Below are 14,116 nucleotides of genomic sequence, written 5' to 3'. Positions count from 1 at the left end.
TATGCATCATCGACCTTCCCCTAAATGGTGAGACAAGACTTACACACCGAAAATAAGTTGAGTATTAGTCTGAACACTGAATTATAAACAATAAGCAAAAATAAATGTTTATGAATAAGCTGTTAACTTACATATACGAGAATATGATAACTGACACTGAATCTATGGCACGATAACATAAGCAACTAAATGTAAATAAAGAAGTTATGCTATTCTAATTTTTTGCGCAACTGGTGTATACATTGATATCCACAGTGAGACATGTATATGTGACTTATGAGATAATGAGGAATGGTCGATCCATATGAAATAATTGGGAGTCATAAACTCAAGAAATTCTGTTTAACTGCTACTTTTTTTACTTTAGGTGTTATGAGACCCAAGAATAAATCAAAAAATTGTAGTATACTTCTCCGGTTGAATAATGAAGCAATGTAATAATTAAATTTGGATAGCTGGCATAATCATGAAAGATAAGCAAAACTAGTCTAGTATCAAATCATACAATCTCTTTGTATCTTGTTCAATCATATGAGAATGCACACAAATTCATATTATAGGTTTGTATTAGTAAATACACACGAGACATAGATTCTAGCAATTTTCATAACCCGAATATATATACCGGGTGTTTATATATACTCTGATCTCCTTGCATGCATAGTTAATAATCAAGAGTCTTCTTTTAAACATGCTTGATTTGAAGATATCTCATTTAGAGGTCGAAGTCTCGACCTACTTGGTATTTGCATAAGTTACTAGTCCAACATTATTTTTTATTACTTTGAGTATTTCAAACACTCTTAATCTATTCAATCATGTGATGGTCGAAGTTAATTACATATATTGAACCAATCTTATAAGTTTATACTTTAGTCAAAATCAGCCCAAAAAAGTCAACTATTAGTTAACAGGATCAAAATTCGAAATAAATTACATGAGCGGATTACCCATAAGCTAGGGAGTACAATTCTATAATAAAATTTTAATATCGACTTAGTTTGCTTAGTCTAATCTCAATTTAGCTGATTTGACATCTTAAGGTTAAAACTCAACTTGAAACACTTGAAAATTCATGCGCTGCTCATAAAATTCAAGTAAAAAATATGTATTTAACCTAAAAATAATCTTAGAACCTTACCTCAAACTTCCAAAATTATCCCACCTTAAAATGGATAAAAGCCTATAGCTTAGAACTCCCAATACTTGAAAAAGAAATTTGATTTTCGTGAAAAGTTGAGACTTTTATATCTGGGGTTCACCCTAATTGTGGACTAAGCATCACTTTTGCGGATCTCGCATTTGCTAGTTGGTCTTTGCATCTGTGGACCTGGACTTTATCCGAGGTCTTGCTTTTGCAAATGATCATCTCATTTGCAGATATCATTATTGCAATTTGGTGCTCGCTTTTACGGACCTATGCTGATTAGCTAACTTACCAATTGCAGGCTGGTGGCCACGACTGTAGTGCAACAACTCACAGCAAACTACAATGTCATGTTTGGGTTCAAGTGATCTGAAACTCAAGTGGCCTCATCGGTTTCAACCTGAACCATTCCAATAAGTCTCAAGTGATAGAACAACTTGCACACAAAGTCTCAAAACATCAACTGGGGGATAGAAATTCAAAACGAGGGGTTGCATTGTGTCAAATAATGTGAGACGAATTAATTCACTCACAATACACCTCTTTTGGACCCACAGACAATATCATGAAGTTTCAACTTATGTTTTAACTTCTACAAATTGAAACTCTTCTATGACTATGTCTTGGAGTTTCAACTTCAATTTCTACAAGTTAAAACTCTATGACTATTCTTGGAGTTCGAACAAGCCTTGCCATAAATAAGTTCAAACTCCTGGAATAATTAATGGAGTTTGAACCTTTCTAAAAGTTCAAACTCCACGTTTTTTTGGGAGTTTTGAAATAGGTATCATGATTGAAACAGATCGAGAGCATGATTTAAATAATGATAAAATATAAACATTTAATATAGGTATGACGAATGGAATAGATACGTTAAAAGGATTATTTCACTCATGGTGGCTCTTTTCACTCATGGTAGCTCTTTCAAACTCAAGGACAATGTCATGAAGTTCCAACTTCTACAAGTCGAAACTCCACGAATTTTTTCTAGAGTTTGACTTGCATATTTCAAATTTTAGGAATTTTCCCCATAATTTTTAATCGTGTCAGTTAATTTTAATTCCAGGAACATTTTCTAACCCCCTGTTTGGATGAAAATTATGTGGTATGGTGTTGTAAACTCGTGGTTTTTCCGTAGTTACGTATTTCATTTCTCCATTATACCCCCCACCCTCTACCATCCATCCCACCCCACCCCCACCCCATCCCTGCCCCACCCTCCACCCCACCCCACCCCTGCAACTCACCCCCACCCACCCCCGCCCTACCAGCCACCCCCATCCCAACTACCCTACTCCTCTGCTACCCACCCCCACCACCCCACAACAACTCACTCCCACCCTACCACCCACCCCTCCACCGCCCCACCCACTACCCCTCACCACCACCCACCCCCACCCTACCACCCACTAACCCCACCTTCATCCCACAACCACCCACCTCACACCACCTACCCCTCCACCACCCCACCCAACACCTGCTTATTTTTTAAAGTTCCTATTTTATTCTTTACCTGAGTTTTATTAATATATATATAAACTAATTTCTAATTAAGAGTTAAAGATATTTTAGTAAACTTACAAGTTATTATACAGTACCATACAGTCAAACCAAACAATACAAATGTTATTAAACCATAACAATCGATACAGTCTATCCAAACATTATGTTCATTAATACAATACAATACAATACAATATAACACCATACTGTACATTAATGAACCACGGGAAACAACCATTCAAACAGAGGCTAAAGTTCCTATATTTCAAGTTGCGCCGAAGTTTTAAAGGTTTCTGTGTTTTAGTCTAGTAACATGATCGTCAAATAATGTTTCCCATTAAAAAGTGACTAACGTTTAATTAGTTTTGAAACATGGGCTAAAAGCCTAAAATTAATTTGCGGGATTGGTTCACTGTTCGATCTTTTACATTTGCAATCAAACAAAATTAAATATTGTCCAATTCATTTAAAAAATTAATATCAAATTAAACCAAACAAAAATATCAATTTCTTTAGTTAGTTTGGTTTGAATTTAGATTTGGGTCGATTTTTCGATTTACTCGGAGACACGACACCCATCTATGATACTTCTAAGTTTAATTCGCAAGGGCGAAGGCAACTAAAGTTTTGTGGATCAATTCTTCTAATGAAACAATTGCATTGAATAGATTTATCACTTTGTAAGGGTAATTTAAATTTTATGCTTTGAGCTATAATGCAATCGAATTCCTTAAAGGTAAAGATTCTGGGGACTACAAATTTTACTTGAACTAAGCTAGCTTTCCAAAAAAATTGAATTCAAGGAACTTTTCAATTGTTATAAACTTCTACATTAGAACACGACGTAATTCACTAGCCTTAATACACTAGGCTTTGAAATACTGGGATATAACTCTATCAGATTCTTCAATATTTCATGATTGGGTGAAAATCATTTTCATCCCTCAACTTTGCTTTAAAAATCAAACTCCCCCTCAACTTTGACAGTAGACATTCTCCCCCTTTTATTCTATGCAATGACTATTTCACCCTTGTTTTTTTCAATCCTCCATTTATGTAATACATTTTTATATTATATATAATAATTTTTTTAATCTAGGTATTTATAGATTCTTATTTAAGTTCATTAATATTATAAGTAGAATAATACTTTTATGAATTTGTAACAAAGTCTAATGCTATTTTTTATGATTGTTATTTCAATATTATATGCAGTAAGTATGTATATATGTTTGTACATGCATGTGTGTCTATTTAAATTTCACTTCTCTCTTTATTCTCTATTGTTTATATAAATAAACAAGTTTTGCTTTGTCACTAATGGAATATTTCTTAAATCATTATAAAATTCATTTACAGTATTATTAAATCATTTTTAAAAATTTGCCTATATTTTATAATTGTTTTTGCATTACCTGCATATAAATATATTTATTAATTTAGTATGACTTGTTATTTTTCACTTGTATTAAAGTTCTGATTATTTTTAATAAAATTAATTTTTGTTATTCTGCTAATTTATTTTATTATAAACATCATTAACTTATATACTCAATTAGTATTTTTCACTTTTTTCTTCGCCTAGAAGATAATATTTGGGGGGGGGGGGGGGGGGGGAGAGTTTAATTTTTAAAGCATACTTGGTGTGTAAATGATTTCACCCTTTCATTATTAGTGGGTAGTAATAATAGTATTAATCGACGACATCTTATTAGAATCTTTTATTTGTAGCAAATTATCGCAGGATATATCGTTGGCAGATATGGATAATTAGGATCTTTGGAGTTTTGTTTCCTTTATCTCCTTTTCAAACTACAAGTCTTCTCCCTCCAAAAAAACTTTGATCCAAACTACAAGTCATCCGTTCTAGCCTAGAAATATACGAGTACTTATTATGTGTAGTTATCTGGACTTATCTTTTGTTTTAAAAAAAAAAAATCAAAACCACTAAAAATAGTGGCAAAATCAAATAAAGAAGATAGTCTTACAGAAAAGAAAAACAGAAATTGAATTTTAACTTAATATAATATATCACATTGGACGATTTATTCTCTAGGTTTGTAGTTCCAATTTTTGTGTAAAGTTACCTTATTTTTTGTGACCCTTAAAAATTACTTTAAAAAAAACCCTTAAAAATTATTGCTATCGACGTATAAATTTACTTCCCGGTTAATTACCTTTTGCCTGACAACTTATACTTATCATTATCTACTCAAACTCTCTTGGTGGACGAGTTTGAATGAGATTGAACCTGATCCTATACGTAAATATCATTATATATATACCTCCTCCCTAATACACAATCATCATTATGTTCTTTTCTCTTCAAACCATGGCTTCCTTCAAAACTCCTTTCTTTTTCTTTTTACTAATATTAGTCATTGGTTCTTGTCGTGCTTATCAAGTTTCTCATGATGGAAGAGCCATTACTATCAATGGTGAAAGAAAAGTTCTTTTATCTGGTTCCATTCATTACCCTAGAAGCACTGCTCAAGTAAATTCCCTGTTTTTTTTTTACTACTAAACTTTTCCAGTTTTTTCAATTTATCTTTGTGAAGATACTTTTCATATCTTTTTGTGGTACGAAGGGAGTATATATTTGTATTAATTATGCATAAAAGGGAGTGCTCTCGTGAGAACTAAGTAATTATTCATTATTAATCATGAATAATGTTAATAATATAAAGTGGATTATTATTTTGAGTCATGTTGACTACCATCTTTTAGTGCTCGGAGATTTTCATGTTGTAAAAGACATGTGGTATAGCAATTTTTAATTTCGTAATAGCATTTAAATTTTCCTGCGTATTTGTGTCGTGCTCGTTAATTTGCCTGCATAGCTCAAGATCCAATCTCCAATTCTATTGCTCCATATTCGTGAAGATTCAAATTTGTATAACGTCAAAAATATGATTCTAATTGTTTTGTTATGATGTCATGCATTAATGTTATGTTGGTTTCTTATATTTTGTTTTATTATCCTTTAAATCTTAAGGGTTATTATTGATAAAAGTGCTTTATTTTTTGTTGTAGATGTGGCCTGATTTGATAAAGAAAGCCAAGGAAGGTGGGTTGGATGCAATTGAAACCTACGTATTCTGGAATGCCCACGAGCCACTTCGTCGTGCATACAATTTTACTGGAAACTTAAATCTAATAAAGTTTCTGAAAACAATTCAAGATGAAGGACTTTATGCTGTTCTTCGTATTGGACCTTATGTTTGCGCTGAATGGAACTATGGGTACGTAATAATAATTAGCTAATTAATCAAACTATTTCACTATTGCCTCTTAATTCTGTATTGCATTGTCTTTTTTGTTCATCTTTTATTGTTTCATCACTTGTGCAGAGGATTTCCCGTATGGCTCCACAATATGCCTGGAATTGAGTTGCGCACAGCAAACAGAGTTTTTATGGTAATACACGGGCGCAAATTTAGAAGAGATACTTTCGTTTATGTCCCTTTAGTTAAACTTAATTACCAGCAACAGCCTAAATATACAAAATTTATGCACTAATATGTAGATTATACGCATAGTGTATATTATACGCATATAATATGTATATTATATGTATAATATATGTTTATCTAAATATAAATATTCAAAACCTATGCTGGCTATTTTGTAAACTAGATCCCCAGAGGTACTGGGCTGTAATTTTCCTAATTTAGAATCTAGTAATTCAAAGGTAATAAAGTAATACTGATAATTTTCATGGCACTAATGAAAAGTTTGGTGTAATTAATTAGGATGAGATGAAGAATTTTACAAAATTGATAGTTAACATGGTGAAAGAAGAGAAGCTGATTGCATCCCAAGGAGGTCCTATTATTCTTGCACAGATTGAGAATGAGTATGAAAATGTAGAGACATCTTATGGAGATGCTGGGAAAGCTTATGTTGATTGGTGTGCTAACATGGCTCAATCTCTTAATATTGGTGTTCCATGGATCATGTGCCAGCAGAGTGATGCTCCCCAACCCATGGTATTTTTCTTTGTACTTTTTTCATTTTTGGCCCGTCGGCCGAAATTAAATACGGATGCTAGCTAGAATATACAAAACATACACTGATTACATATATTATATGTATTACCTCGTGGAGGTAGAGAGGTTGTTGACGAGTATATATTGTTTTTTTTGTTGTATTGATGGAATAAAGTCATATTTTTGTGATAGATAAATACTTGCAATGGCTGGTACTGTGATCAGTTTACTCCTAACAATCCCAATAGCCCAAAGATGTGGACTGAAAACTGGACTGGATGGTAAGTTGTAAAAAATCTTTTTTTTGTTTATTATGATCTCTAATTCAAATAATTTTTTAACTTACATATAACTCTTACACTCATAAAGGTTCAAGAATTGGGGTGGCAGAGATCCTCTTAGAACAGCTGAGGACCTTGCATATGCTGTTGCAAGATTTTTTCAAACTGGTGGAACATTCCAAAATTACTATATGGTCAGTAACCATATGATACAATTCTCTTTAATTCTCTTTTACTTCTAATATTTTATGTAATAATAATACTCTTTTACTTCTAATATTTTATGTAATAATAATAATTTTACTGTAAATTTTGCAGTATCATGGTGGTACAAACTTTGGCAGAACAGCAGGCGGTCCATATATTACCACAACATATGATTACGATGCACCAATTAATGAATTTGGTAAAATAACGAACTTTTTACCTTTTTTCCAGTGTAATGTTATTTACAATTCTCAATTGACTAATTTTTTTCATTGCTTAAGGAACTTTGAATCAACCAAAATATGGCCATTTGAAAGAGCTTCATGATGTGTTGCATTCGATGGAGAAAACTCTTACCAGTGGAAACATTACAAACACTGATATGGAAAATTCTGTTTCGGTATGTTGGTTAAAAATTTCAGTATATCATCGATATTATTTATTTAATTTGTCTACTTTCTGTTAATGCTTTTTTTGGTAAGGTTACTGTTTATGCTTTGGAAGATAAATCAAGCTGCTTTTTTAGCAATGGAAATACAACCACGGATGCCACCATCACCTATAAAGGTGTTAAGCACAATGTTCCAGCTTGGTCTGTTAGCATTCTTCCAGATTGCAAAACTGAGGTTTACAACACAGCTAAGGTAATTAATTAAAACCTTTTGCTACATTCAAATTAAATTAAAATAAAATGGATTTAACTTATATTTGCTGACATTATAAGAAAATTGTGGTTTTTTCATTTTTGGCCCCACGGTTGAAATTAATTGCTGTTACTAGACAAAATATACAAACACATACACTAATTATGTATATTATATGTATAAAATATGTATATTATATGTATATTTCTAAGGAGCCGTTTGAGCATGATAATTATTCACTTTTTCCTGGAATATTTTTTTCACTTTGTTTCAAAATTGTTTGGTCATAAAATTTCCAAGTCCAAATTGGAGTTGGATTCTGAATTTGGAAAAGTGCTCCATACCTGTTTTCCAACTCCATCTTCATAAATTTCAAATAAAGTGCTGTCTTCTCTTCTTTGCAAAAAATATAACTAAACACAACTCCATCTTTAACTCAAATGTCATAAATTCCAAATGAAGTGAAAAATATTTAGAATCTATGGCCGGACGTCTACTTAATACACAAACCATATACATATGCCAGCTATTATTTTAGTTGACAGTCCAGGCTCAAGTTAAGTTAACATATGACAAAACATTACAGGTGAACACTCAAACTTCAGTCATGGTGAAGAAGTCAAATGAGGGAGAAACTCTCCAATGGTCATGGAGGCCTGAGAAACTTGATGACACTGTTCTACTTGGAAAGGGTCATATTTCTGCAAATCAATTGCTTGATCAAAAGGTAGCTAATGATGTTAGTGACTATATGTGGTACATGACAAGGTAATTTAATTTTTCTTTTTTGGTTTTCTTTAATTTGGACTATAATTTTGTTTCTAGTTACAATTCTGAAGTTTATTATTTTTCTTTTGTGTTAAAACCAGTTTTAACCTAGGCAAAGATGATCCAATCTGGAGTGATGATATGAGCCTTAGAGTGAATGGGACTGGACACATCTTACATGTCTATGTAAATGGCCAATATCTAGGTATATATTTACAATGTTTCTATTTTTTCTTTGTTACTATTTCATTTGTTTATCTGACTAACTAACTGCTTGCTAAAATCTTAGCTTTGTTTAATTTTAACTTTTTTTTGCATGATCAAAATGGGCAACTTATGGAATCTTTGATTATGTCTTTGAGAATAAGATTAAATTGAAACCCGGAAAGAATCAGATCGCACTGCTTAGTGCCACTGTTGGCCTCCGGGTAATTTAATATATGAATTTAAATTCTATACAGTGACCGTGTATATTTCTTTACACTATTATATTAAGGTGATCGACAACTCAAAAGTGTAAATAACCTGCTAGAACCATTTAAAATACATTAGTAATATAAAGGTTTTTCTCATTTTTGTCCCATCGTCTGAAATTAATTACATGCGTTAGCCAAAAAAAATACACTGATTATGTATATAATATGTATATCACATGTATATCCGTGTATATATTATGTATATTATATGTATATTTATATTTTTCAGATTATTTAGTCTCTGTTAACAACTGAATACATTATATTTTGGATATAACAGAACTATGGAGCTGGATTTGATTTGACTGAAACTGGAGTGCTTGGTCCAGTGGAAATAGTTGGAATAAATGGTGATGAGCGTGTAGTTAAAGATCTTTCTGCACACAAATGGTCTTACAAGGTTGGTTTGCATGAAATTGAGAATAAGTTGTTTGCTGCAAAATCTCAATGGCAATCCCATGATGTTCCTATTAATAGGATGATGACATGGTACAAGGTAACACACATATCTCATCCATTACTCTTTTTTTTTTCTTCTTACTTCCTTTGAGAACTCTTTATTGCCTTGAACTTTTTTATGATCTCATCCACATTGTCTATGGACGACATTGCTTCTTCAAAACCATTATTATTAATATATTCAACTATATTTTCATTAATTCCATTCATTTAAGTTTATATTCAACTATATTATCATTAACTATGATCAATTTTGTTTGACCTGTAATAGCATGTCAGTTTTTTTTTTTTTTTGGGCTTTTTTCGTTTTTGCCCTGTCTGCCGAAACTAATTACAGGCTCTAACCAAAACATATACATAACATATATGCTAATTATGCATATAATATGTATATTTATGGATATTATATGTATATTATGTATTAAATATGTATATGCAAAACATAATATTTTCCGGCTACAGTCTTGGTGGTCATAAAGTAATTCTCCATTATTTTTAATAAACAGCAGGTTACCAATCAATGTTTATTAAATGGATTACCTTGTAATCTTATATTTCATTTTGTATCAGGCTACTTTTAAAGCCCCATTAGGGAATGATCCAGTGGTGTTGGACTTACAAGGTTTGGGGAAGGGGTTAGCATGGGTGAATGGTGAAAGCATTGGTCGTTATTGGCCAAGTTATTTGGCAGAAGAAGATGGTTGTTCTACTGACCCTTGTGATTATCGTGGTCCATACAGTGATTCAAAATGTAATTCCAACTGTGGTCAGCCTACTCAAAGATGGTTAGTGAAACATACTTCAATGGTTAAATTTAACTCATCATATACTTCGACTTTGTTTTTCATGTCTGGCATGTCGGCCGATTTTAATTACAGACACTAGTCAAAATATACAAAATATACAGATAAAATATGTATATTATAGGCATATTTATGTATATATGTACATTTATATATACCATACACTATAAGAAAAAATATATTTGGCAACAATTTTTTTTATTGCCATAGATTGATTATTGTTGCAAAAAGTACTTTTGGCAATAAAAAAAAATTGTTGCATAGACTTTTCCCAACGGTTGTTATTGCAACGTGCAACAACCTTTTTTGTTGTTGCCAAAAATATTTTTTGCAACAATAATCAATACTATGGCAACAAAATTAAATTCTTTGGCAACTAAAAAGTTCATTTGCCAACAATAAAACTAATTTGTTGCCAATATTAAATTTTTTGTTGCCATTTCTATACTTTCTTGTAGTGATATGTATTTTGTATGTATATTTATACTTTAATATGCATACATTTGCTGGCTATTATTTTCTTGAGCGGTCCAAAAATGTATTATTTTGAGCCGTAGTAACAAGATACTAATCTCACTTAGTAACTATTTTTGTAGGTACCATGTTCCACGTTCATTCATGTCTAACGATGACGAGAACGAGTTAGTCTTATTCGAAGAATTCGGAGGCAATCCATCACTTGTGAATTTCCAAACAATTAGAGTTGGAACTGCATGTGGAAATGCTTACGAAGAGAAAATGATGAACATATCATGCCAAGGTCGACCAATTTCTGCTATAAAGTTTGCCAACTATGGTGATACACAAGGTACTTGTGGTTCATTTGCAAAGGGCAGTTGTGGAAGCAACAAAGAAAGGAATGTGTTGGAAAAGAAAGTTGTTCTGTGGCTGCATCTGAAAGTGTTTTTGGATCGACTAATTGTGACAATATTGCCAAGAGGCTCGTGGTGGAGGCCATTTGTTAGTCTTAGTTTTTTTCTTTCAGAATATAATAATTTAGTTGTTAATTCTTATGTTTTTATAAGGTAGCTTTTCTCCTTAGAATGTTTATTTAGTACTAATAAATTTGATGTATTCTTTGAGTTGAGAATTAATAAGTGGTTTGTTCCTCTCATGATATCGCAATTGTGATTGGCTATCATTTAACATTTTAGACTTGCTTAATTTTCATGAGTAAAGAAAATTTGAGCAATCTTCTTGCAAAGAAAGGAAATCGGATGCATAATTTTGTCTTCTAAACGGTCTGCAAAAGGAATTGTATTTCTATAGCAACTCAAAGTACTTCATTGCACAAAAGGACTTCTCATGTATTCTTTCCTTAAAATAATTCTGACTAAATTCTATTTGCTTAATTGATCCCTCAGCAAAGTTATTTAAGCAAATAATCAACGAGTATTACTTTTCCCTGTATCCTCTTATATTATCTAGGATTCTTCTTCTTCTTCTTCTTTTTTTTTTTTTTTTTCAATTTTTACGGGGAATGGATAACAGTACTTCACTCAACTGGTCCAACAATTGCAAAACTCCTCAATTGCTAGTCATGCTTCCGTGCTTTTTTGTAATCGCTTATTTCTCAACTGGTTATTCACAAAACACCAATTATCTCTCCATGATTACCTTTATTAGGTACAACTTTTCATAGTTGTGTCATTTTGTAGAGAAATATAGCAGAAGAAAAGTAAATCGGAGAAACTTTCTGCTAGCCCAAGATCGTTAACTAAGATCGGAAGATTCAACTAAAGAAGAGGAAGCTTTGGAAATGAAGTATTTACTTGAATTGGCTTGAATTGCTTTGAAGTGTGTTGTGTTGGGTTTGTATGGGTTGGTTACAAATGACTAAGGCCATCCCTATTTATACTTGTGTAGGGATGGTTCTAGAAATTATTCTAGATACATGTACAAGAAAAATCTAATAAACTTTATCTTCTACCATTACTCTAGAATATCTAGATTTTTCTTTAAGATAATTATCTAAGATCCTACACTAAACTATTCTAGATCCCATACTAAATATCTAGGATTTTTTGTACCTCCAAAAAATCAACTTTATTTCTTCACACTCCCCCTTAAAGTGATTTTTTGGAAACTACCCCGAGCTTGTTGCAGAAGAACTTAGACGAAGATTTTGGACGTGCCTTGGTGAAGATCTCAGCAATGTTTTCCTGAAACTTTTTCCTTCTTCAAATGATGATGGTTTTCCGCTAATAATTGGGTCTCCAAAGAAACATGAATACTTCTTGATAAAATTTTCATCTCTGTAGCGGGCAGACTTACCACTATTTCTTTTTGGCCTTTGCGAACCACGTGAATCATCTTCATGCTGAATTTCACATTCTGGAGTTTCCAGACCCCCCACCCCACCTCTACCCCCTTTCTCTTAGATCCTTGACAATTGTATTATCTGGACAGGCATATGAGTCGATGACGATCTGACGATGAATTCCCTTCGAAGACTCAACACCAACATAGGATCCATCACTAGATTTTCTTTCCAACTCCTCAATAAACTGTTTGTCAGCTTCAGAGCATCCGAGAACCATATTATTTGTCTCTCCATATGAATTGAGCCTTCAAGGTCAACCTCTTCATTTATTTGACCGTCAGCTTCTCCATCTGCTTCCAGTAGTTGATCTGAGCTAGTGATTGACTCTAATATGGCAGAAACTTCAACTTCCATTACAACTCCCTCAATGCTTTCTTCAGAATGGTCACCATTATCATATATAGTTTCAGAAACTTCATGCTCAGGATCTACTTCAACATCCTCCAAGTCCAGACTTTTATTACCAATTTCAGGATCTGCTTCGTTGATTTCTTCGGTAGCAGCTACCACGTCACCAGTCTGAACATCTTCAGAATTTTCTTGCTTTGTGTTGATGACACTAATGTCTTCCTTCTCCACGTGATGGACCGTATTATCTGCTATCACAATGACATCACAACCATTGTTTTCTTGGAAGTTGAAAAATTTAGATTCATCTTCAGTGAGATGGTGCCCACATCCTGAATCCACGATCTAGCCTCTTATGAAATTGAGAGAAGCCAAGGCATCTACTACTCGAGTCTCAGCTACGAAGCACCTTCCCCAGTCTTCTTCTTCAGGAGCTCTCTCAGTTTGAGCCATGTTGCTTTCCTTGGCTCGGCAAAATCTTTTTATGTGTCCTACTTCACCACATCGATAACATTTAATAGTCTTCTTACCGTTATTAGAATACTCTTCCTTCTGTCTTGGCGAGCTTGACCCCTCATGGAGTTGAGAATGTGTCATCTCTCTTGAGCCACTTTGCTCTTGTATTTCTTTAGAATTCCTCTTGTTAGCAACAAGAGCATTTCCTTCCCCTTCTTTGATAAACACACTAGCCATCTGTTTGGCTAGTAGCTCCTGTGATGACAACAAATTCTCAAACTCCTCCAAGGATGGTTATTGAGCCCATCCTTGAATTGATGTAACAAAAGGAATATATTCTTTCTTCAAACCACGAATGATAATTCTTCTCATTCGTGCTCAGAGATATCCTCATCCAGATTTAATAATGAGATCTCTGAACATAAGTTCTTAATCTTCAAAAAATATTCGGCAATAGAAAGATTACCTTGAATGGTGTTAGCCAATTCATTCTCCAAGATCTGTAGCCGCGTTTCATCCTTCTTATTGAACAAACGATCAAGGGTCCTCCAAATTTCATGAGCTGATTTGCACCTTATAATATGATCAAACAAGTTGTGAGAGATGGACCTCTTCAGGATGAACTCCGCTTTCGCATTAATTTGCTTCCACTTCTTGTATGTGTTGCTATTTTCCGGTCCGTCAGTAGAAAGACTTGTGTAACTACCATCAA

At 33.0% G+C, this 14,116-nt stretch overlaps 1 protein-coding gene across 1 annotated transcript; it reads left to right on the top strand.

The window, feature by feature from the left end:
- The first annotated feature begins 5,683 nt into the window (after window positions 1-5,683).
- LOC132636926 (beta-galactosidase 7-like) lies at window positions 5,684-11,440 on the top strand. The gene is given in 15 exon segments (XM_060354020.1): window positions 5,684-5,892; window positions 6,001-6,067; window positions 6,403-6,639; window positions 6,832-6,920; window positions 7,009-7,114; window positions 7,239-7,326; window positions 7,409-7,527; window positions 7,610-7,771; window positions 8,358-8,539; window positions 8,641-8,744; window positions 8,858-8,967; window positions 9,296-9,511; window positions 10,045-10,259; window positions 10,874-11,130; window positions 11,133-11,440. Coding segments are annotated over 15 exon segments (2,271 nt in total). The 3' UTR covers window positions 11,243-11,440.
- Window positions 11,441-14,116: the final 2,676 nt, after the last annotated feature.

Source organism: Lycium barbarum, chromosome 1 (assembly GCF_019175385.1).
Source record: "Lycium barbarum isolate Lr01 chromosome 1, ASM1917538v2, whole genome shotgun sequence".
NCBI classification, from domain to species: domain Eukaryota; kingdom Viridiplantae; phylum Streptophyta; class Magnoliopsida; order Solanales; family Solanaceae; genus Lycium; species Lycium barbarum.
This window is presented reverse-complemented; position numbering and strand designations above follow the sequence as displayed.